This window comes from Pelmatolapia mariae, linkage group LG10_11, assembly GCF_036321145.2.
Source record: "Pelmatolapia mariae isolate MD_Pm_ZW linkage group LG10_11, Pm_UMD_F_2, whole genome shotgun sequence".
NCBI lineage: Eukaryota > Metazoa > Chordata > Actinopteri > Cichliformes > Cichlidae > Pelmatolapia > Pelmatolapia mariae.
Window position 1 is genome coordinate 36,077,107 of NC_086236.1, and position 25,090 is coordinate 36,102,196.

At 40.8% G+C, this 25,090-nt stretch overlaps 1 protein-coding gene across 1 annotated transcript in view; it reads left to right on the plus strand.

Annotated features, from left to right (window-relative positions):
- Positions 1 to 9,324: 9,324 nt before the first annotated feature.
- The window catches only part of lg10_11h21orf91 (linkage group 10_11 C21orf91 homolog), a 16,467-nt gene continuing 701 nt past the window's right edge, over positions 9,325 to 25,090 (plus strand). The window contains exons 1-5 of the mRNA XM_063486202.1: positions 9,325 to 9,432; positions 11,900 to 12,033; positions 19,953 to 20,453; positions 21,128 to 21,190; positions 23,621 to 25,090. The exon at positions 23,621 to 25,090 is cut by the window's right edge and continues 701 nt beyond it. Of these exons, the coding sequence (XP_063342272.1) occupies positions 11,907 to 12,033; positions 19,953 to 20,453; positions 21,128 to 21,190; positions 23,621 to 23,790 (861 nt within the window). The 5' untranslated portion in view covers positions 9,325 to 9,432; positions 11,900 to 11,906 and the 3' untranslated portion in view covers positions 23,791 to 25,090. The remainder of the gene's footprint in view (positions 9,433 to 11,899; positions 12,034 to 19,952; positions 20,454 to 21,127; positions 21,191 to 23,620) is intronic.

Here is a 25,090-nt window from a genome sequence, read left to right on the forward strand (position 1 = left end):
CTGTCAGGGTCTCCAGGAGAACCAGATTATACCCTTGTAAGTCCAAGCTGGTCAACAGCAGAATGCCAGACCACAGCGACACTATCACCAGCACTATTAACCATTTCAAAACAAAAAGTCAGATTTTGCCTGTTGAGCAAAGTAGATGTGAAGCCAATTGTTCCACAAAGCTAATTGTGTCACAGCAGGATGATGTAGAACCTGGTGGAGGAAAATGCATACAGCAGGCACGAGCTGCTACAACACAAACTTAGCTGAGTTGCTTTAATCGAGGAAACCAAATCAAAGCAGTGAGCAAAGAAGGGAGCCTTTATAACCAAGCTCACTGGCCCCAGGTGTAGCACATGCAGCCAATTCCCCCATCAGCCCCGGCAGAACAAAGCACGACACAAACCACAACAGAGACGTGTAGTTTCTAGGGAGCTGTCACAGTTGTTAACATCAAATTTTATGTCATCACATACTTTAGCAAACAATGTGAGATCTTTGTAAAAGCCACTAAGGGTAATTCTACTAACAGGCATATATCAGTATTCTGGCATATTACAAGCACTGTAACAGTGCATGGTTTGATATTTTAGATTTAATAGATGAACTTTGTATGGGGCAAGGCCGTGCATCATGATGTTTGTGGGACCATGCCTCTTTGAGCTGTCAAAAGGTGAAGCAAAGAGATAGATGTAGTCTGTGCCCATCACTCATTCATGCTTATAGTCAAAATATTGGAGATAGGGATCTTTCTGGCATGCTGACATGTACAAGACCCCAGCAAGGTCAAGGCTGTTTGCATATATCTCTGACCTTTGCGTCTCAGACTGCTGGGTCGTCTGTAAGAGAGCCTGTGCACTACTGAAAAAGAAACTAAAGGCTCTCTTAAAGGATTTTGCCTGCTCTTGCCCACAGTTTGAAGGAAGTCATCATGCTGGTAAAGCTAAAGCTGACCAACCAGTGCTAATCCCCAGAACTTTGATTAATGTAAGAGCTGTATTGTTTGTTGATGCGTGTCTTGGTTTAAGATGGACCTAAATTAGTTAACTTTACTGTCTTTACACAGTTTATAGAGCATGTGTAAAAAGTCTCCTGTGACTCCTTTGAACAGGCACACCACACGCTAGTATTTATTAAACGTGTAAGCATTATATACTGGTGATGTTAACTAATTCTAGGATTGTGGGAGCTGATTTGATTTGTATCCACCTTTTCCTTTTTTTTAACAAAAGTTCTTCTGCAGCAGTTTTGAATCATGATCAAAACAAATGTTTGTTTCAGTGGCCACTGGAACATAAAACACTGCACGCATATAATCACCAGTTCAATCAGATTGTTTTGTTTTTAACTATGAAAACGTTTGCTTTCTTTCTCCTTTTGCTTCCCTTGGAAATGATAAATCTACCACCATCTTTGGTGTTGTGGAATTCTCCGACAGCTTTCAGGACTGTTCCTGATTTACAAAATCACAAAAGTTATTTCTTTTTCTTCCTGTTGGTTTGTCATGTCTTCTGTTAAGCCTTGAGTCTGTTCTGGTACCTCACGCCCTGATAGATAAAGGATTAAGTCATTCTCTGCCATCACATTAGTCATGTAGCCCGGGGCAAAGGAAACCTCCCTAGGGCTCACACTCCATTATGCTAAGGTACAGCCAAACGGTTACATTAAAATGAAGGCATTAGTCGTCCTTTTTAGTGACAGGATGTTGCACAACCTATTGTCCATAATGTCTGCTAGGCCAAATTGTGTCCTTACGCCTGTATACAGCCTGCTTGCCAAAGTTCAGCCACAGCTGCAGAAAGCACACTTTAGCCATTTCCACAGGCAAAACTCAAAAATCAGGGATTCAAGTATACTGAGCAAAGAGGGAAAAGCTCGCTAGTTTCCCTGTGAAATAGAGTAACAACCCCGTAATATCGAGATGCTGTGTAGCATGTGTAACGTAAATAAAACCAGAATGCAATGAAGTGCAAATCCCATAAAAACTTTATTTTATTTACAACAGAACATAGAAAACATATCAGTGAGAAAATGTATGATTTTATTTTGAATTTAATAGAAGCAAAGTGTCTCAAAAAAGTTGGGACAGGTTTGTGTTAAACAGTGTGGAGCATCCCAAACAAAGGATTGCAGGAAGGCCAGTTCAGCACACAGTCTGCTGTAATAGATGCAGCAAGCTTTTTAGCACTGTCTTCCTAAAATATGTACAAAAAATTAAAAAACCATCACCTGGATGGGAGTATATGTTACACCAACCTGTATATACCTTAAAGTGCTGATGGCGGCTTTCCGGATGTGAAAACCGTTGATTCCATAAGCACAATTGCCCCACCATGCAGTCAGAGATGCAGGCATTTGAACAAGGCATTTTTTTTAGCACAAAAAACTTCAGTTTGAATGAGCTTTGACTCAGAGAAGACAGTGGCATTTCTGCATCGTGTTCATATATGGCTTCTTCCTCACATGTCCTTGCAGGCTAACTGTAACCTGCATTTGTGAATGGCCCATGCAGAGATTCCCACAGCAGTGCTACCTGAGGGCCGAACATCACGGGCATCCAGTATTGATTGTTGGCCTTTCCCTTGCACACAGACATTTCTCCAGACTCCCAGGACATTTTGATCATGTTATGTACTGCAGATGATCAGATATACATAATCTTTACAATTTTGCTTTAAGATACATTTTTCTGAAACGGTTCCACAATTTGTAATTGAAGTGCTGTTTTTTTCAGGCTTCTGCACATCTTTACTTTTGAGCAAACATCTGAGAGAATCAGTCATCCTACTGACCTGCTGCCAGTTCACTTAATTAGTTGCAAAATGTTCCTCCTGCTGTGGCTTTTTAGGACCACTTACCTTTACAGCCACCTTTTTTTCTGATCATTCAAAATTGATAAACCTGCAAATTGTCAATCGTTCTGTTTTTTTTTTAGGTTTTACTCAGCGTCCTTCTTGGAACTGGGGTTGTAGAATGATGCCATCATGTGTGACAGGGTTATGTGTTAGGCTTTTATTATAAATGTATTAAGATTAAGAACATTAAAGTGATTAAATGACTTTGACAGATTTCCATAAACATACCGGATGCCACTAACGCAGCCCAGAAAGTCTATAGAATCACAGCTGCCCGGACAGACTAGTACGTTTGATCAGCGAATGCCTGAAAGACTGCAAGACTTCTTTCTTGTCAGATGAGGTGTGTGGCTGCTCCTTTGTTTGACGATGACAGGGACTTTTTGGATTGGCTGAGTCACAGCTCATTGCACTGTCTGATCAACAGATCAGCAACAAAGCCCTCATAAAGCACAGAACATTTACTGTGATGCAAGCCCTTTATCCACACACTGGCAAATAAAAAGTGGACAAAGACTGTAACCTCTACAAAGGGAACAGCATTTTTTTAATCAGAATTATTCTGCTAGGTCTATTAAACTGTTAGCTGTTAGCAGGCAAACATCTGTTATTTGCTGCACGACTGGCTGCTGAGAGCATGATGCTCACACTGTGTGCTAAAGACTGTTTTCTCCCCCGCACTACTTTTTTCCTTCCGTCTGTCCCCTTATTCTAACCTCACAGAACTCGCCGAACAAGCTCAGCCATCACGTCTCTTGAGAAGTGAGGCAAGCTGCAACATGTGGATGTAGCCTCTGGTAAATGTGGGCTCACTCAGCACTGATGAATAAGATTTATGGTTAACCAGGCGATGAATGTACCACTCAAATGTCACGAAACCACTCAAAGAAGCAGAGGAGACCATTTTTATATGTTTATTATATTACTTAGCTGAGTTGTAGTGAAATTGTTTGTCTGATAAAAGCATGCTGTCAGGGAAAAGCAGTTTCCTGGAAAACATGAGACTGAGGGCGCTGAATGCAGCAAGGTTAAAGTCCACTGGGGGGGGGCATATGTGAAACAGAAAACATGCCCATATCGCCACAGAGTAACCCACGTACTGCCACTGTGTCAACACATCTTCCTCCTGTTTGCTAATGGAGCAGCTTGGGGACATGTCAGGATTTGCTCCTTGATGACATCAGTCTTACTTGACTCTGCCTTTGCAATAAACTGACGTGTTTCGGAATTACAAATGGAGTCTGAACTGCAGAAGCACCGCTGATGATGTTAGGTCTGGTGTGACTCGTGACTCCTGACAGAGCATGTGAATGCTGCACTACAGAAAGCTGCTGAAGTGCAGCATTCAGATGCTCCCTCACACACAATTGCATATATAAAAGCTGTGAGTAACTTAACCAGACAGTAAAGTGGCTTCACAGATGACTGTGCTGAGGGGTACCAGGCGCACTCAAACTTCAGCTGGACTGAATGTATACAGTGTGAAGACAGAGCATGCTTGGTGGCTGTACAGTGTGTCTGCGCAGTCTGAGGAACACGTAGGAGCCACATTTGGTGTGCAACATAATATAGTATATGTGCTACTGTGTTTATTCTGTCCTTTAACTTCCTTGTTATTATATTATGTTAGACAGGCAGAGTTATTTCATTTTATACCTGCTTTACTGGCATTAATGCAAAACACAAGGAAGAGCAAAGTTTTGAGACGGTTGTAATGCTAATCCTTGGCCAGGAGATGGTGCAAACTCTTTGTCAGAGGTGACTCTTGCAGGATTATTACAACAACATTCCAGCAGTCTCCAGCACTATCTGTCAAACTTCAGTCAACTGTTTTCTTTTTGTTTGTTTGTTTTATAGCAATATTGTGTAAAAGTCTTCAGCCAACTCTTATTTCTTCATGTTTTGCTTGGAGTGAGACAGACTTTGTTTTTCTCCAGGTGTTCTAACATCTTTCTTTGGAAGTTGTTTTTTTAATGATAATAATAATAATAATAAGAAGAAGAAGAAGAATGTATACTTTATGTTAACTTAAGCAAGTTAACTCAGACCTGTGAATCATTCGAGCAAAAAGGCACCTAAACCAGGGATGAACCAGTTTTGTGTGAAGACGCACCTGACTGCACCATCTACTGTTTGCTGACACTTCATCAGAAATTATGTCAGAAGTTTCAGTCTTAAAGAATCAAACAGCGAGAAAAAGCTGAGTTATGCAAGATTACAGAACTGGACTGAAAATCAGTGGCAACAGGTCTGTTATGGAAATTTTGGTCAGTATGTCCGGAGGAAGTCAGGAGAGAGTTTCAAGTTTCAAGTTTATTCATTTATATAGCACTTTTAAAAACAACAGTTATTGACCAAAGTACTGTACAATAACACAGTCAAAGCAGAAGACATGCCAAATAAAATAGAATATAGATTAAGAGAAAATAGAATCATGGAAAGACCAATAGAAACAGACTCATCTTGATTTAAAAGCCAGAGAGTAAAAGTGGGTCTTTAGACGGGTTTTGAAAGTCTCCAGAGTTGGAGAGGTTCTGATATGCAAGGGCAATGAGTTCCATAATTTAGGAGCGGTCACGGCAAATGCCCGGTCTCTGTGTTTTAACCTCGACCTTGGGACAACCAAAAGCATTTGGTCCACAGACCTCAAGGATCTTGGGGGAGAATACCAGATTAGGAGATCAGCAAGATATATAAGGGCTTGGCCATGTAACGTCTTAAAAACAAGTGTTAAAATGTTTAAATCAATTGGAAAGCTGACTGGCAGCCAATGTAATGATGCAAGTATGGGAGATATGTGATCCCACTTGTGCGTCCCAGTTAGGAGCCGTGCTGCAGCGTTTTGGAATAGCTGAAGTCGGCCAATTAATGTAGCAGTAATACCAGAATAGAGGCTATTACAGAGGTCGAGACGAGATGAGATGAAAATCTCTGAAGCAGAGAAAAGGCTTAACTTTTGCAAGGAGGCGAAGATGAAAGAAGCTAGTCTTGATTACGTTATTTATCTGTTTGTCAAATTGCTGTCAAAGATCAATCCTAAATTTGTTGCAGATGATTTTTTATAGATCTCTAGATGGCCAAGGTCAAGATGGTCACAAGCACCGAAAACAATGACCTCAGTTTTCTGCTCATTTAGGTTGAGAAAATTTAGCGCCATCCATGCCTTAACGTCTTCCAGACAATCAAACAGACCCTTCAGAGGATTCACAGATTTTCGTCTCAGGGGAACGTAAATCTGAGAGTCATCTGCGTAGCAATGGAACGAGATATCATATTTTTTTTAAAAATTGAGCCCATCGGAAGCATGTAGATTGAAAAAAGGGCTGGGCCAAGGATAGAGCCCACAAGAAAGCACGGTCTTTGGGTATAATGAGTCTCTGAGTTTAACAGAGAAGGTTCGATTAGATAGGTAGGATTTAAACCATTCCAAAACAATCCCTTTTATTCCAATATGTTGTTCCAGTCTAGAGATGAGAAGGCTGTGATCTACTGTATCAAAAGCAGCACTGAGATCTAATAATATTAGGATGGTAGGGTCTCAAGAGTCAGTAAAAGTTAAAAGGTCATTAAAAACCCTTAAAAGAGCAGTTTCAGTGCTGTGGTGAGTTTTAAAACCAGACTGGAACACTTCGCCAATGTTGTGTTGATCTAAAAAGGCCTGGAGCTGGATAAGGACGATTTTCTCCAGAACTTTTGACAAAAAGGGCAATTTAGAAACTGGTCTGTAATTTGATAAAATTGTTGCGTCCAGATTCTGCATTTTAAGGATGGGTTCCACCACAGCATGTTTAAAATCAGAGGGGACGGACCCAGACTCCTATTAACAATAGAAAGCAAACATGTACCGACTGAGTCAAAAACTTATTTCAGTAAGCTAGGTGGAATAATATCCAAAATACATTTTGAGGGCTTCAAGTTACTGACTACTTCATTAAGTAATGCAGGGGACACTGGCTCGAAGTGATTTAAGACGGCTGAAGTTGGAGTATAAACACATGGGTCCAAAATGGGAGGGATGATTGAGACCTAATGTCTACAATTTTATTAATGAAGAATTTCATTAGATTCTCAGATGTTATGTTCGCTGCTATATGAAAATCACTAGTGGGAGGATTAAGAACAGAATTTATAAAACCAAATAAAATACGAGGTTTATGATAGTTGTTGAGAGGTACAACAGTGAGTGTCTACAACAATTTGTAAAATATGGTGGAGGCTCTGTGATAGTCTGGGGCTGCATTTCAGCCAGTGGTGATGGGGGTCTCTTCAAAACTGATAGAATTGTGAACACGTAAAGGTAGCATCCAATATTAACCAACCACACAAAGCTATCCTGATTGGCAATGGCTTCATTTTCCATGTTAGAAGAAGACCAAGAAGGAGAAGTACTTTACTGTGTATAGCAGCCAAACAGGAAAAAAAACTTAAGTCAAGAAAATAAATAGATCACATAACAAATTAGAAAATTACACTAAAGAATGAGTTCAACGTAAACAGATTTTTTTAATTAATGATCTGCATGGTTGGGGTTTTTTTTTTTATGGTAAAGGTTTTCCATTAGTTACCCTTCCTGATACAACCCTCCAAATTTATCCAGGCTTGGTACTGACACTAGGAGCACACTGGCTTGTGGCACCCATGGTTGAGAAAAGTCCCAAACATAAATCCACCGCCAGCAGCAGCCTGAACTGTTGATAGAGGGCAGGATGGATGCTTTCATGTTGTTTACACCAAATTCTAACCCTACCCTCTAAATGTCAAATTAAGATTAATCAGACCAAATGATGTTTTTCTTTTCTTCTATTGTCCAATTTTGGTGCAATATATAGCCTCAATTTCCCATGCTTAGCTGCCAGGAGTGGCACATGGTGTGACCTTTCAAGATCTGATATGTTGTGTATTCAGAGATGCTCTTCTGCACACTTTAGTTGAAACGGGTGGTTTCTTTAGTTACTGTCCTGTACTGACAAGGTATTTCTGCTCAGAGAACTGCTGCTTACTGGTTATTTTTTCTTTTTCAGACCATTCCTGGTGAGCCACGAGATTGCTGAGCGAGAAAATCCCAGCAGTAGTTCCTTAAATACTCACACCCACCAGTCTAACACATAAATACATAAACAACCATGCCACATTCAAAGTCTCATTAATCACCTTTCTTGCCCATTCTAAAGCCTGATTTGAACTTAGACAGCTCGTCTTGACCACACCAACATGCCCAAAAGCACTGCAATGAGACTGGTTGATTAGATATTTCTGTTAAAAGAGCAGCCTTATTTCATGTTATTATCAAAATGTCACGAAACAAAGTGAACAGGATGAGTGAAAACGTAATACCAGTGACATGTGAAGCCTACAGCAGCTTGCCATTATAGCAGTTTTTATAGTGATACAGTCACAGTTCCTTGAGAACATACAGAAGGGCTGAAAAGGGGATCACAGCCTTTCAATTAATAGTAACTGAAAAAACGAACCGAAAGCATCAGCAACATCAGTGATGATACATAAATATATTCAGGGTCTAATCACAGTCCTTCCATTTCTGCTTCAGAGAAAAGAAAAGCTATTTTTGTGGAGCAGGTAAATCAAAGCTCAAAACACTATTAAATGCCTTCATGTAGACCTGGAAGCAGAAACTCATTATGTTCTCATTGGATAAATGACATTACAAGGTCATATGCTTTAATTTTGGCTAGGAATTTATCTCCTACTGAAATAGGTTTGTTTTATTATTTTAGCATAATTATAGATGATCAGTGTTAGACTGACATGAACAGTTTCCATCAAAGGCACTGGGGTGTACAGTAAGGTTTATCGGCTTACATTACTGTGCCTATTAACTGTTTTTAAAACACAGTACAAATACAGAGGCACAGACCCAGCGTTCTGCATGTCAAAGCCAAGACTGTTTTCTTTAGCGTTTCCATTTTCTGTCATATATTTTGGGGGAAGTGAGACCAGAGTTGCCCTCGCACTGCTATAAATGGCTGTTCCATTAGGTCTTCACGCTGGAATTTCCCGCGTGTGACTTCACGTGAAGGAGAATAAAAACAGAAACTAGCTAAGGACGCGAGACTCGCTTAAAACACAAGTATGTAGACTCGGACAAACCGTTAAACGAAGACAAAATGCTTTTCTGTTCCCTTTTTGTAGTTATCCCTGTGTTTATCTAGAAAAATCACGTCTTCTACCTAACGCTGAACTGTTTTGATGACGCAAGAAAGGCGTAGATATTTTTTGATCATAGGGGTGCATGTATGATATTATTGTAATACGCCATTTGTGTAATGAGACTATTGTACTTATGGGCGTTAGTTATATTTTTAATATTATAGAGTATCAGTATTTTTTATTTGTGTTAATACTAGAGCCAGAACACTTAATCCTTGAACTCTAAGTTATTCATTTCACCCCTCGTATAAACTAGTGGTTCGTTCCGCGGAGGGGGGTGTAGAGAGGTTCCTGTAGCTTCTCTGGATTTGCCGTGACGCGCAGCCTCGTCCTGTGTTTGGGTGCTTTACTCGGGTATAGGAGAACCGTGGAGTACACATAAACCAGGACTAGCTGTCCGGAGCGGATCTTGAAGATCAAGGTGAGTTTCACAAAAGTGGAGTCCTAAAATAGTGGCGGTGTTGTCGTTAAAATGAGTCCATCGGTGTTTAACAACGCCAAATAACGGTCACGAATCAGCCAGACTGGAGTACTCGGAGGATGCCAGTGTGCTGCTAGCTTAACTTCTTGTTAGCAGGAATTTGTTAAACGGTACTTAAAAGGACTCTCGGGTTACTTTTAGCTGCCAGCATTTGAGGTAGCATTCTGCAGGCCGTTTAAACTACCGACGGAAAGAAAAAATGGGCATTGGTGAAGGGTTAACTGTGCTTCCAACAGACTGAAAAGTTCAAGTAGAAAACCATTGGCTATTCTGTTGATTCACAGCTGAAGGTCTGCTAATGGTCTTAATCCTTTGTTAGCGTTAGAAATTTAACGTAGTGAATTATGAGTACTTGTAGATGTACGTATAATTTTTTGGTTATATGACATGTTAGTTATAAAACTCAAAGTTTTAGATGTTTTTGTGTATGTTGTCTACTGGGATTGGTGTTGTTAACGTTGCTTAGCTTGTTCTCTTTCCTTGATTAATATTTATGTCGTGTTACGACACACGGAGACAAATAGAACAAACAATAGGGTTTTTTTAGGTTATTTACAAAACATTTTAAATGATTCCAGCTCTACTGGATGATCATGTATGTTATTGCATGTTCTCAGATCAGTTGTTGAGTGAATCCCGCTATCTCGTCCAAAAAAGGTATTTACTGTGTGGAGACAAACCCCATAATAACTAAAATATTCAGTGCAGAGATCCAAAGGCACAGTAATAATCATTCACTCTTTTTGTCTGATGTTGTGCCAAAAAGTGATTGCCAGTATTTAAACCGAGTATATCACCTACAACAACATACAATAATGTCCTCTAACAACATTCCTGTCAGAAGGTAGAAGCTGCAATCAGTTTTTGGTGAAAGGACTTTTAGCAGCTCTATAAATCAAATTTAAATGGCAAAAAAAGGGGGACTGGATTCATTATAATGTAGCACACAGAGTAGGTACAACAATGCAGAGTCATAAGTATAATATAATGGCAAAAGAATTCGTTTCTTTATTCTATATGTGGTGCCTTTGTAAATACAAATACGGGTATGAAAGAAAAACCCCCACATACAAACATCATTATTAGCTTTTTTGCACAGACTTATTGTAATGTTCGTTGAGCTATGCTCGTTATATCTTCAGACAGAGAATCCACAAATTCTTTGAATTCTGAAGCTGAAATTAGTGGCTATAACTCAGACACATGCAATAGAAGAAATATGAAAAAGAGCTTTTGTTTTTGTCTTGAGTTTTGTTGGATTTCTTATGAAATCAAACCTGCCAGTGGGAGAAGTTTTCCTCCACTCTGTCACTGTATTCATGATGTCCTGATTACATGATCCAGAACGTAATCATTGTTGTTATTACTTCTGTCCAGCAGAGGTTTTAAATAGAGCTTGTAGTGCAGTCAGAAATCCTCTCCTTTAAAAGGAGCTGAGAAAGCTCAGCATAAGATTGCGCAGTCTTGGCAAAGGCCTTGACTTTCCATGCTCTGGTTAAATGTTACTAGGTGTGGAGGCCTTAGTCTTGGGGCATTGCAGAGCTGAAAGCTGGAAGCTCTCTGCCTGGAGTTTTCCCGTTGAGACCTACAGACAAGAAGGGGTCAAACACGTCTGGTGGCTAGAGCTCTCAGTCAGCATTGTTTGTTGGGGCTCTCTTTTTTTCAATCAAACCAAGTGAACTAAGCCAGGTGCCCCCTCTGGTAGCAGCTGACAAACTAGCGTACCAACGAGACCAAACAAACTGTGACCAATGAGACTAAAGTTAATTTAGATAATGTTACAAAATAACTGCGCAAAAAATGCCCTGTGGTGTTTCAAGATGGTTACTAATTGGCAAGTTTGTTGTTTTGCTTCTGTTCTTGTTTTTTCCCAAGAGGAAGTTTTCAGTTACCTAATGGAGTAGTTGTAATTTTGAGTAAAGCTACTGAACATCAGTCTAAACAACTGCAAAGAAAGGATTGGGTAGTTTACATTACTTGCTTGTGTTCATTGTTATACGTGTTTCTAGAGTGTCCTGACATATTTCCCACTGAAACAACAGTTGTTTTAAGACCGGGCCATTAATGTTTGTATTGTTGGTTCAGTGTGGAGGGGTTGGAGCATGTTCACACAGTGTTAAGAGAGTGACTGGCATTTTTAATCTAGCACTTCAATGATCACATGAACCATTTTATCATTTTGGGTCATCATTTTTCTATCTCATCGACTAAAGATGTATTAAAAAGGACACTGTCCCTTTTACTGTATCTGCACCAAAAATAGTTTAGACCCCCAAAAAAGCGTTCCTCCCGACCGAAAAGTACATTTTTAATAAGTTTATATGAAAGTGTGACCTAATTACTAAGAAAGACACTTAGAGGTTGTGCATGCTAACCATGTTATCTGTCACTGGTTGTTTGAACACAGGCACACTATGGATGAAGAGGAACAGTTTGTTAACATTGATCTGAATGATGACAATATCTGCAGCGTCTGTAAGCTAGAGACAGAAACGGGGACCTTATCTTTCTGCCACGTCTGCTTTGAACTCAGCATTGAAGGTAAGGCTGTGGGCTGCTTGTGTGTTCAGCAACAAAGTGCTATGGGGAAAAAAGAAGAGAGCTGCCTGCTTTTTTCAAAAAAACATTTTTAAGTGTGACCTTTTCTTAATTGCCACACACTAATGTCTGTCTGGTGGGATTCCAAATGTACCTTTGTCTTAATGTCCAGCAATTTCAGAGCTTTTATCAACAGGCAGGCTTGCATGAATATATCAGTGCTGCTCTTAGTTTCTAAGACGTTTTGGATTATGTAGAATCATCCAGATTCTTCTTCGGTCATCAGTTCCCATCATGGCAAATATGCCTGCACCAGTTGTTGCGATAAAGTCTGAGAGCCTTTCAGTTTTTCATCAGTTTGATGTCTTATAGGATTGCCTGTCACAGTCGCTTCTTTTATCCTCTCTAGAAACAATGTATAAGCTACATGTGCAGGGTAATGGGACTGCACGACCGAAGCCCTAAGTATGGCAGGCTGCTGTGATTCTCCCGTTTGATGTGCCACTCCAACTCAAGAGCATGTGTTTGAAGTTTTTTCATCTCTTAATTAATGAGTGGCCTATTTGAGGAAGAATAGGGAATCAAAAGGGATTGGACATGCCTCTCATTTGGCACTCGTCTCACAGATGCACAAAGGCTCTTGTTTGCAAGAGTTGAAGTGTGTGTATATTTTTATCTACACATATTTTGATTGTGTATGATGTGTAAAACAGCTATAGAGGATTCTGGGAACTGCCCGAGTGCTTCTAGGATGGTATATCATTTTGAGATGGGCTGGATTGTTTTGCTCACTTAGGCTGTCTTTGCACATTCTATTTCAGGATGTTGAGTCCAAGTACTAAAAGTCTATCCCCAAATCTGAGGTGTCCTTTGGCACTGGATGTGTCAGAAAAAAACCCTCTCAGATTCTGTTTTTTGGGGTGCAAGTTTTGACGTCAGCGTGTGTAGCATTGAAATGGCTGTTGCGTAACTGTCGGATATGCTGGGAGAAAAGGTAGAGTTTGCAGACAAGCACGTGTTTCTGGTGCAGCTAAGCATATCATTGGTCGGAGAAAAGCCTGCCAAGCTTCATGTGGCCACTTTCGACATGGCTGATTGGAAACTAAAGCCTAGCCATGTGCTCGCTGACTGCTCATGTAGACTTAATAGCCATAGCACCCATTCATCCTGCGCCACTGTTTGTTTGTTAAAAGAGAAGAAGCAAGGCTACAATTTACTCAACGGCAAATCTGTTAACTCTGATAAACATGAGTCTGTATACACCTTCATAGTGGTGTTTATCTCTTTTATACACACACACACATACACACACACACCAGAGCCCTTGTGTCTCAGGTCACATCATGCTATCACTATCATTCATTGCTATCATGCTCTATGTTGGCTTTGAATATTCAATAAACAGTAGAGTCAGAATTATTTCTTGTTTTTGTTTATTTATTTACTTTTTTGTGTTAGATAGAGGCCCCTCTGTATGTATTACTTTCTACATGAACAGAATATTAACAGAATTATCAAGTAAATTTATTGGTGTGGTTTAAGAAAATGCCATCACCCCAAAGAACTTATTTTTAAATTTTTATTTTATGAACAAAGATAAGTGTTTTCTACAGGCCACACAGCAGGCAGACTTGTAGCTGGCTGAAACTAAATGGTGACAAATGCGGGTTTCAGATGTAGATGGATAGAGATCAAGTCTTTCTGTGTCAAAAATTATATTTTTAGACCAGGTGATGGTGTGAAGATGAGCCACCATATGCACGTCCTTGCACAGTCCAATTGGATCTAAAGACAAGGCGAAGAGTTTATTTTTTACTTAGACGCACCATATTTGGAGAAGACTGATTTGGTACTGCACTTTTGCAAAGCTGAGTGACCATTAGGGTACACGTGACCCGAAGAATGGTGAAATTTTTCCACAATATTCTATTTTTTTTATATAACATTTTGACCACAACTGAACATTTTTGTAAAATCAATCAAGTTGCCCTTTTTTTCTGCAGATGTTTTTATTTAAAAAATAAAAAAAAAAAACGTTTCACTGCACAGTGTGGTGGTGACACTCACCACAACTTGACACTGCCACACTGTAGCTAAGCAGCAGCAAAAGAATCCACTATGAGTTACACTCAAGTATTCTTTTCAGTCCACATCCTCCCACAGATGTGATTACAGATACGCATGAAGCGGTGTTGTTCAGACATGTCCGGCAGCTGCTGACATGCAGAGTGTTCATAACTGTTGTTGGATAGTATGCACCAACAAGCCAGTAATGTTGGAACTTTGTCATTTCCAGACGTCAGTATATTGTGTTCCCTATTTAAAGGCACTTTTGTGCGGCGTTGTTTATCACCAAAGCTTCAGCCAACGGTAGCAGCGGGTGCAGATATAAATGTAAATGCTGTTTGTGGCTAAGACTTTGTTTACAGTTTAAAGTCAAATGAATGGACAGGAAGTGCAGTCTTTGTTGTATCTCCAAGTAGCTGTTTCCTGAGGAAATCACTTTGACCTGCATCTGCTTGTTCTATCAGAAAGCATCAAACAAAATTTTGTACGTATTTATATACTGCTCAACCTGTGCTTAGGTTAACACGTCTTATTTACAGTGTTTCTTTTCCCTTTTCTTACTATACCATCTGAGCGGTATTCTAGCCCTGAGCATCAACACATTGCAGCAGAGAACAAGGGGGTGACTGCAGTCCCACACCCAAACACCCAGAGCCAGCCAATTACTACTTATGTTCTGTGGAAGAGCTGTTTCATGTTAAAAGAATGTGCATATTTCAGAGGAAGTTTTATAATTAGGACATCTTTATAACCGCTCAGACTAACCTGCCAATAACCAAACCCAGAAATGCCAGTGATACCAAAGATTATAAGATGACTAAGAGAGCCAGAGGTCCCTTTCAGTTGTGGCATACTGGTATGAATTGTTGGTTTGGTTGTCAGATGCGTAATGGAAATTAGAATGGACAACTAATTATTATCACATGTGATCTCTAAAGGACCACGTTAAAGGAGCAGAGTACCTTTGGCTGTTATGGTATCGCACACTTTCTATTAATATATTGTGCAAGCTGTGATCTGTAAATACCTGAGAGAACTGACACAAGGTGGATAGGTGAATATTTTCTATCCAGCCCCCATCACAGACGGTTTCTTGTTATTGGACTTCTGTGGCTCCGTGTCAGACGATCAGTCTGCTGAACCGTCACGTTCAGCTGGAACCCAGAACCATTTTTTTATTTCTTTATTTTTTCTTATATAATTCTGAGTGAATTCAAGTTGGGTGTTATTATTATACCAGACTTTATTAGGGCTTGGAATGAATAAAGATAAAATTCCTACACCGAAAGGCTGGAATATTGTAGACGGTGCTGATTCTGACTGCAGCATGCTTCTATAAACGGCTCATTTATTGTGGGTGAACTCTTCACCCTGGGGTGTATTGAGAGGCCCAATTATGTTGCAGCCTGTGGTAGCTGTTTGATTGAACACAGCTGGGGTCCAGATATTTGCTGAACCCACGGCGTGGTCTACTAGTTTTGTACTAATACATGGGTTTGAATGAACAGGCTCTTTTTAAAAGCCTTAAGTCTCCTTTAGCCTGACATATAAATTGCCTCATGGTGTTTAAACCAGCACATTTCTGTAGTATGAATAAGTAACTCTGATCTTTCTCCACCTTGTGTGGTGTACATGTAAGGTATAATCCTCGTTTCAGCCACATAGTTAACAGGCAGTGCTATAAAAATGATAGAAAATAGTGTACATGGGCCATTATGCTTATGTTGTTAAACAAATTAATCAGCATTTGTCATGCATCAATATCCTTTTCCATGAAAAGTTTGTTCTTTATTTTCTGGAATCTGAGTACAGGGCTCGCAAAATCGCTAGCCCGACGTTGCGGAGCTAGCGATATCTCCGGTCGGGTGACCAAAATCTATCTCAGCCCCGCCCGTTGGGCTATATGATGGCCCGATGGGCGGGGCTGAGATAGATTTTGGTCACCCGACCGGAGATATCGCTAGCTCCGGTTTTTTTGTTTATTTTTTTTAATGGCCGCCATACTTGTGGAAATAAACAGAGTTGCGCGCATGAGTGCTTGTAGGTTTCTGTAATCGTATCTCTGTCTTCCAGGCTGAAACAGTTGCTGTTTCAGAGTTTCAGTTAGATGGGGTTTCCTGCACCTGTGATGGCAGCTAGTCTGTAGGAAGCACTGCAGGACATCTGTAGTGGTTAACATGTAGTCTGAGTTCACGAGTCATTGAGTTCGTTGTTGTTGCCGTGTGCAGCTGCTGACAACACGTTCTCCTAAGTGGTGGCATGCAGCTCTTATTGACACCTCACCATCAGTGACCTGTGTGCCGCTGTCTCCATGCCAACTCTCAACACGTTATTAAAGTGTGTCAAGGATTGAGTGGGCAGGCGGTTCAGAAGTTTGATGAAACAGACATTACTAATATATCACATATTATCCGTACAATGTTCTGCAAACACGTATCAGTGAGTTTTCTTTCCCTGATGGAAACCACAAGAACAAATCTGTAAGTGCAGGTCAGAGTTCAGTTTGGCCAAAACGTTTGCCACTAAAAGAAGCTGGACTGTCAAACAGAAGAAGTAATATCTCTGTGGTTTTGTCTTGTTCCCCTAGTTTTCTAAATGCTTGTTTTCCTTGTGACTAAAACCTTGTGATTTAGTTGTAAAGTGTTTGAGTTCTACTGAAATGTAATCCTTGTCTTAAAGGGAAATCTTTCCCACCTGCCTGAAGTCTGATTATTTGATTTTAATGAAACAAGCTACGTGATTTCTGATTCGAGTTTGGGTCTGAATTGCCTGATTCTACTTTTGTATAATTATTTGTAGGCAGGGATTACTGATTACAGGCCTGGATTTGTTCATTAAACTTCAGCTTGCATTTGTGCTTTTGTCTACGACAGTTTAACTTCACCCCTTCCCCAGACGAGCAGACCAAAACAAGTCCATTGGTTATCAGTGTGACTAATGTCTCTGGATGTCAGAGCCTAACAATGTTGAATCACCTCCAGTGAATAGTCTGTGTGTGCATGTGGCTGTGTGTGCAGCCATGAAAGACAGTAGCGCTAAGCTGCTTAGCTGGTGTGAGGTCTTTTGCTGGTGGTGCACTGCCCTGGTTGTGTGCCAATGATTTTTCTGCTAGGCAAGTGGTAGTCACTGTTTTTGTGGACATCCAAAGGCTAAGACTGATCAGATAAAGCCATGGCTGTGTGACTGGCACAAAGCTCCTACAGCTATTAGTAAAGTGTCTGAAGAGTCATTGACTATTTGTTAGACAATTATTCACGCACTCGCACGACTCAAAACTCTGATAATATTTGGTTCCCTCATAAGACTAATCCATTGCAAACATCTGACTTTTAAGGCACTCAGTGTCAAAACCGAACTACGCTGAAGCTAAGAATAGATTTGTGCCACAGAGTTGTGTAATGGTCTAAAACCTTCCTATGTGCTAAGGCATTTAAGGTCTATTAATGCAGTCTGTCCCAAATTAGGGATGAACTATTTGATGTGATTCCACAAGGTTACAAAACAGAAGCTTTCAAAAGATACCAAAAGTACTGCCTACAAACAAATTTGTGCAAAAAAATATTTTTGTCTTCCTTTTCATGTGAGCTGCTTCTATTTTATATAACTCATTTCTAGGCAGAAAACTGACTTTTACAATTCATACAACATGCAGCCTCAAACCACTAAAACTAAAATTCTCTTGGTAATTTTTCACCCAGCATGCCTTATGTCTGGTCTTTGCACAACTTTGCTTACTGTCTCTGCTGTTCCTCCAGTGACCTTTTGCGGCTTAGTTCTGTTTCTCAGACATTTTATACATAAAGTTTCCTTTTCTCATGTTAGTTTTGCTAGTTGTTGTTGTTGTTGTTATTATTATTATTATTATTATTATTATTATTATTATTATTATTATTATTCTCAGAGCCAGTTTTTACAATGACAAATAACTCAACCCTCTGTGTTGACTTCATTAATATTTTCTCTCCATTTCAGTCATTAACATCAGTATGGGTTCTCTTCTTACTTAGACTAAGTGGAATTTGTTGAACCAGCATCTCCATCAGGGTGTGTGTGTGTGTTGCCTTACGTTGTTTTGCGTGTGTGTAACTTTAGAGCAGCCCTGCACTACAAACGCCAAACATGAGGCTTATGAGTGAGTGTGTGCTGTGGTCGGGTCGTGAAGTGAAAACAGTGACCTGGCTGCTGGTAAAGTGCAGAGAGGCGCTTGTGAGGTAAATGTCTCTGTGTGAGCTTCTAAATCGAGATGAACAACAGTGACTAATCTCCTCACCTCAGACTCCAACACGTATGCCTGTCTACTGAGAAATAGAGGCTGTAAGAAGAAGGTCACCTCTCCATCTCTCTCTCTCTAACACACACACACACACACACACACACTGTGTTAACGCTTTCTCTTTCACCTTCAGCCTCCCATTGTTTATAAAGCCATTTTACTCAGAGGTTATTACAGTTCTGTTCTACTTATTTGGAGTAATTTCCTGTTGCACGCAAAACTGAGCACAGTGTGACCCTCTTTTAATTTTTGGATCCATGAAACATTACTTTTTATGTGTAAAGATAACCACAAGGAATGCAGAATTAATTATTTTACACCAGGGAATGTATCTTTTCAGTCTCTTTTTCAACAACAAGTGCTGTATTGTGCAGTTTTTCAGGCTAAAATGGGTTAGAGAAGTTAAAATGTAGTCACTGCTGGGTAGTGAAGTCATAAAAAATATTGTTTGACAGAAGCAGGCACAGGTAAATCTCATGAATTAATGTAAATGAAGTGCTGCTTCATGTGGACAGAGAGACCAATTTTCTCTCATGAATTCTCCGGCTTTAAAAAAAATGCTTTATATTTGCATTGAGACTGAGTTAATCTATTATCCCTCCCATCTCGAGCTCTACTGGCTAATCCACTGAGCACTAAGCAGCTTTTACTGAGAGATTGTGGCAGGTCAGTCTGTCAGTTTTAGCTTGCTTTCATACTAGTTTACTTCTTACTTTTATTTGCTGTGGCAAGTTCAGTAGGTTATTAATCCAACAGAATATGGTATACATGCAACATGAATTAAGGCATAAGCTAAAATAGCAGTTACTCTGTCTTCTTACATTAGCAGGAGGCAGAAAGAGCTTTCTGACAGTATTGTTTCTACTGCATGTGGTAGATTTGGTGTGTGTGTGTGTGTGTGTGTCTGTGTGTCTATAAGCTTTTGAAGCAGTATGCGGTGGCTGCAATGAAGAAAAGCTGGCATGCTAACATTCTCAGAACTGAGGTTTTCACTGCACCTTAGTACAGCGTTTCCTGCTGCAGACAACGGACACTCTGCAGATGTTTCTTATTAATGTTAATAATTTAGCGTCCGGCCTAGCAGCCCCAGATCAGTGGCGTTTTACTGGCCTTCAGGGGGAAAAAGTCTATCTTTATCTTTATAATTATTTTATATCTATAATAGTCTAAATCTGCAAAATAATGTGACTGAAGCCTTGAAATAAACATGATTCAGTACACATGCATGGGGTGGTTGGCTCACAGCAATAGAAAGTGGGACGGCTGCTGCAACACATTATATCAGACTAAGTTAACAATTCATGTTTCTTTTTCTTTTATTTTCTGTTCTTTTCTTTTTTTCTGTAGCTCTACTGTAAGTTTATTTAAGGGCAGCTTTTTCCCACTAAATGTTTTTATGGTGGTTACAAGAACAAGCACTGCTGTTTCAGATGCTAGGAAAACAGGTTTTTTTCCACTTCACCTGAGCTCACTCAATAACGGCTCTTCTTACAATAGACGCTTTAGTTGACTGTCGTTTTGCACTGTGTCATTGCGTTTGTTGTCGTCTTATTGACTCCCTGCTTTGTCCGTGTGAATGCAGGTGTCTCCTCTGCTACCTTGTTGCACTCCAAGTCCCTGCGAGGCCACAGAGACTGCTTTGAGAAATGTCATCTCATTGCCAACCAGAAGCTGTCACGATCCAAGGTCTCCCGGAGTGCCTACGAGGGCATGAAGCTGGCCCTCAGCCAGAAACTGAACCGCATCATTCAGTACGCCCAGAACAAAGACTCTGTCTCCTCCAGTGGCCCGAACAGACGGGGGGCTAAGCTTCTGTGTTACGGCCAGCAAAATGACCGCAAGCTGCTCCCCCAGTCAGACGCCCAGGTGCCCCGCTACACGCCCTGCTGGGACACGGGCAAATCAACAGGGCCGGCTGACTACACGATGGGTATGCTGGAGCGCCACACAGCCGAGGAGCTAGGACTGCTGCAGGAGTCGCATTCTGACGTTTGGTCCAACGACAGCAGGAGAGGTCTTCACAGCCGGAAGCCATCAGGAGGAGGACAGCAGCACGCGCACCAGGGTCACAGCAGAGAAGAGTGTAAGCACATTTCTTCTTTTCACAAACAAACTTTGGCAGACTTTGGTTTTATCAATTTGGAGTTGAAGCAGTGGAACGTTTACGTTTTTCTTCTTCTTCTTCTTCTTTTAAAAAAGAAAAATACATCTGTCAGCAGAAAGGGAAAGCTGCTCTCGCCTCTCACATTATTCAGTTTTATCTTCAAAAACCTCAGCGTGTACAACAGCAGAACGTTTTTACTCTGTCCTTCATCTTCCTCTTAGCTGTGATCTCTCCAGAGAGAGGTTAATTTTCCTCTAACCTCGAGATAGGCTGTGTCCTTGGCTGCTTCACGTCTCATCTCCAGTAAAGCTGTTTATAACTACAGATCCTGCAGGGATGTGACTGAGCCTGTTAGAGGCCAGCAGCTTTCAAATTCTCTGCTTATAAATGAAAGATGACAGGCAGTTCACAGGTACACTGTTTAAACTGTGGATATTTCCGCATGAGAACAGCATCACCCTCTGACACTTGAGATTGCACAGACCTTTGCAGTTATTTAAACAGAGCAAATGAAGTTTTAGTGTGTATTATTCACAATTTATGACATCAACAAGTAGCACAAGTTTGCAGCATGTTTAAAGTCTATTCTTATTGGCAGCTAAATGACATCCACTGTGCTCACACACCATTAAAAGTTATCTCTTTTCTTTTAGTGACTAAAATGAGTGTGGATGAGCTCCATCAGCTAAATGCCCAGCTACTCCTGCAGATTCAGAGTAAGTGGTTTTTACTGATATCCTGATTGAACAATTGAACAGTTCCTTTCACAGAAGGCTCAGCAGTCATAGTCATCTATATTTTAAGCATTTTTTAAAACCTTTGCTTCAGTGTGAAATCCTCCTCTCTGATAAATCCCCACATGAGATTTTTGGTGCCCTCAGGAAAAAAGCTGCTCTAGTGAAAGGGTCTTTTTAATTCCCAGTCTGACTTTTAGCTCCCCGATTCAGAACATAATACTCAATAAATTAGTGCCTAAAATAGACTAAAAGGCTTCTGGTCAACACATCATCTCCTTGAATCCACTGCCGGCTCTATTAGAGCCATTGTTTGCTGCTACAAGCATCTTATCTCAGCTTTCTTATCTCAAGAGTCCAGCGCACCATGTGACCTCTGACTGACCTATCACACAGCTGCTTAAATGAGCAGCTCAATCATTATTAAACTGTCTTGTTATTGTTTTTTTCTTGATTCTTTTGGATGAGTAAAATTATCATTCTTTTTTTTTTTTTTTTTTTTTTTTTTTTTTTTTTTTTTAAACCTGTCCCGTTTGGTTCTTTTGCCATCAGAATTATTGTCTAAAGGCGAAGAAAGATGCCCAACGGATTTACTTTACCAAATGGACCATCCCAGCCTTGCCGTAATGGTCCATTTGATTTACCTTTTATTGTTTATTTTATTTTATTTTTTTTTATTTTTTTTACTTGCTAGATACGGGACAGGGGAAAAGAAAAGGGAGAAAGAAAGAGGGGGGAAAAAACAAAACAAAACAACACAAAAAAACAGTGGAGAAGAGGGACGGGGATAAAGGGCAAAAAACAAAAACCAACAAAATAAGCAGACAAAAAATACATATATCGATCACCTGGATCACCTGTTGAGAAAGAAAAAAGAAAACAAGCAGAAGAAAACGAGAGTAATAGAATAAACAACATCACAATGATATATGGGAATATAACACTAAATACTTAATATTAAACATTATTGTGCAGCACGTAAGATCGACAGCGCACAGTGTGCTTTGAGGTAGGAGCCAAAAAGGGTGTAGTTTGTGTGTGTGATCACCTGTGTGTACACCTGTGAGCATGAGCGCGCTTGTATTTAAAAGGTTCCTTAATGTAATGATCTGCTAGAGGGTGTGGGGGGCCACAGTCCCATCCTCCAGGGCATGAAGCAGGTATGGAGGAGATCAAAACTCCAGACATCCAGAGGCCCCCAGAACACAAGAGACCAAGGAAGACCAACAGAGGGGCAGCCGCGCCACTGTCCCAGAAAGAGCTGAGGAGAGTCCCAGATGAGGGATCACTCAGCAGCCGCGGAGCAGAAGCCAGGGGGGGTTGCAGTGACGTGCCCGTGAGCTCCGCCGGCAGCCAGCTGTGCCTGAGTGACCGAGCCCCAGGCCGAGAGGCCGAGGGCACCCCACCCCCGAAGTGGCCCGAGCGAGCCCCAGGTTCCAGGCCCCGATAAGCAGCCACCAAGGAGTGAGCCGGTGTGTACCCGGACGCCCACCCCCGGACACAAAGAACCACCAACGCATCGATGTCTGAGGGCGTCTGCCACCGGCAGGGGAAGTGGTGGGGGGAGATAGGCCTCCAAACCTTGGAGGGCCTGAGATGTCCCCAGAGAGGTGGCGTCTGATACCCAACCTGACATATAGACACAGACATACAGGCACACTCAAATACAAACATCCATTCCCACCCTCATGCTCTCATAGGCAATTACTCCACACTCAACCAACGTGGAGACAGACATAAAGAGACGCTGTACACACAATCACACTCCCCAAGCGTACTCTAAGAACCGGGTCTAGGTACCCTTGCCCCTGGAGGGGGAAACTGCACCCAGACCCAGGTGGTGTTACCCTTTTCCCTGCAGTGGGGAGAAGCAGACTGCCCCGACTCCGCAGCAGCAGGGAGGCCCCACACACCAGACCCCAGTCGGAAATTATCATTCTTCTTGCTGCCAAGAGGCAAATTACCTGAGCTAATGTGAGATATCGTCCTCAAAAGTTGGGAGCGTGTCCTGCACATTTTTGTTCACCCTTTAAGAGCAGTCACTTCCACAAATGTTCCTGATTTTTACCCAGAGCAGATGGGGATGTTAATTGCTCATGTTTAATAATTTGAAAGACCACATAAGCCCGCCCGTGATTTAATGATCTGCAGTGTGTTTCATTTTGGATGTATTTTAATGTCCATAAACTTTGGAATGAGTCTTCCTCAGTGCTGTGTAACACCGTCCTTGACTTGTCTCTTTATTAAAAAGGAAGAAAAGATGATTTCTGTAACGTTCCTCCTTTTCAAATCAGTATTATTTATTTCCTCTATATTGTCGGTCATCTCAGTGTGTGTGTGTGTGTGTGTGTGTGTACCTTGTGAATAAAAATGCTGATCCCCTCTATCCACCCCTCCTGTCTCTCTTCACAGAGGTCTTTGAGGAGTTGACAGTTGCCGTGCAGGAGAAAGACTCGCTGTCATCTGAGCTGCACGTGCGTCACATTGCCATCGAACAGCTCTTTAAAAACTGCGCCAAGCTGCCCTGGCTGCACATTAGCAGGGCCGGGGTCAAGGCCAGCAGCAGCAGCACTGTGGAGTGAGGTGCTGGGAGGCGGTGAGGTGGCTTTTGATTGGCTGCTGGGAGGAAACAGACGAACACTTCAGACTGCAGAATGCAGAACGTGTAACCCGGAGGACACTAGAGCAACGTTAAAGGACTGGACTGAGGTGGTGTTTGTTTTCATGGTTGGAGTGATGATGCGAGGTTTAAAGGTGGTTTGCAAATACATTTCTGCTCTGAATTCCAGCCAGACCGAGTTCACATGAAATGTTAGCAGCAGGTAAAAAACAGCACAGAGGTTCCTGGGACTGGATGAGGCTGTTTTTAATGGACAAGATCACGTTTTTAATTTCAAATATGTTATTATTTTCAAAGACTGAAAAACGTTTTTAAAAATGTTCCAAACACATTTGTTAGTAGTTTTATCATACTTTTGTTTTAGTTTTCTGACACATTTCAGTTTTACAGTAGATTTTCTTTTCTTTTGTTTTGGATTCTGAGAGTTTGATTCTGTTTTTTTTTTTTTTTTGTTTGTTTGTTTGTTTGTTTTTTGGATGATTTCAAATGAACAGTGACCGTCCCAATCATACTATAAGCCACTGCCAGCAGTTTGATTATTAGTGTCATGGAAAGCCCCAACAAGTTAGCATCTACTGACAGTATTATGGGTTGAAATGTCTTTTTTAAAGTTGACTACAGATTTTGACAAGACTATGACCGTAACTGGCAAAGTTTCAAATAGTTATACGTGTCACTACAAGTAGTGGCAAGTACTTATGTGTGTCTGCTTGCCACACTTATTCCAAATAAGACATTATGAAAAATGGTTACGGGTAATTTCTCATCTGGAAATGTGCACGATAACACCAAGAGCATCAGTTTGTAAAAGACAAATCAGAGTATCTGAAATCCTAAAAGTGAAAACTTTTGATTTAATTCAGCTTCTGGGTTTATTGGAACTATTCTTGCTGACAGGATTTGCTCACTGTATAATACAAAGCTGTCTTTTTTGTTTTTTAACCATTGTGTATGAGAGGCTATGCACTGAATGGAAGTGAACAGGCTGCCAAACCAAAGTTTCTATTTGTTCTGCTTTGTGTGTGAATTACAAACGTTTGATTTTTGAACAGCTTTTGAAACAATTTGTTCCTGTGTGTATTCAGCGTATGTGTTCTTATTTATCTTCACTGTTACCTTGGCTTGCCCTCTCTCATGTGTTAAAGAGCTAAGTTGATGTCATAGCAACACATATGGGATAGTCTGCTGTACTCTGTGTCTCTGCAGGTCCCTAAACAAGTCAACGAGAGATGTAGAGACAGTTTTTGATTCAGTATGTTCTT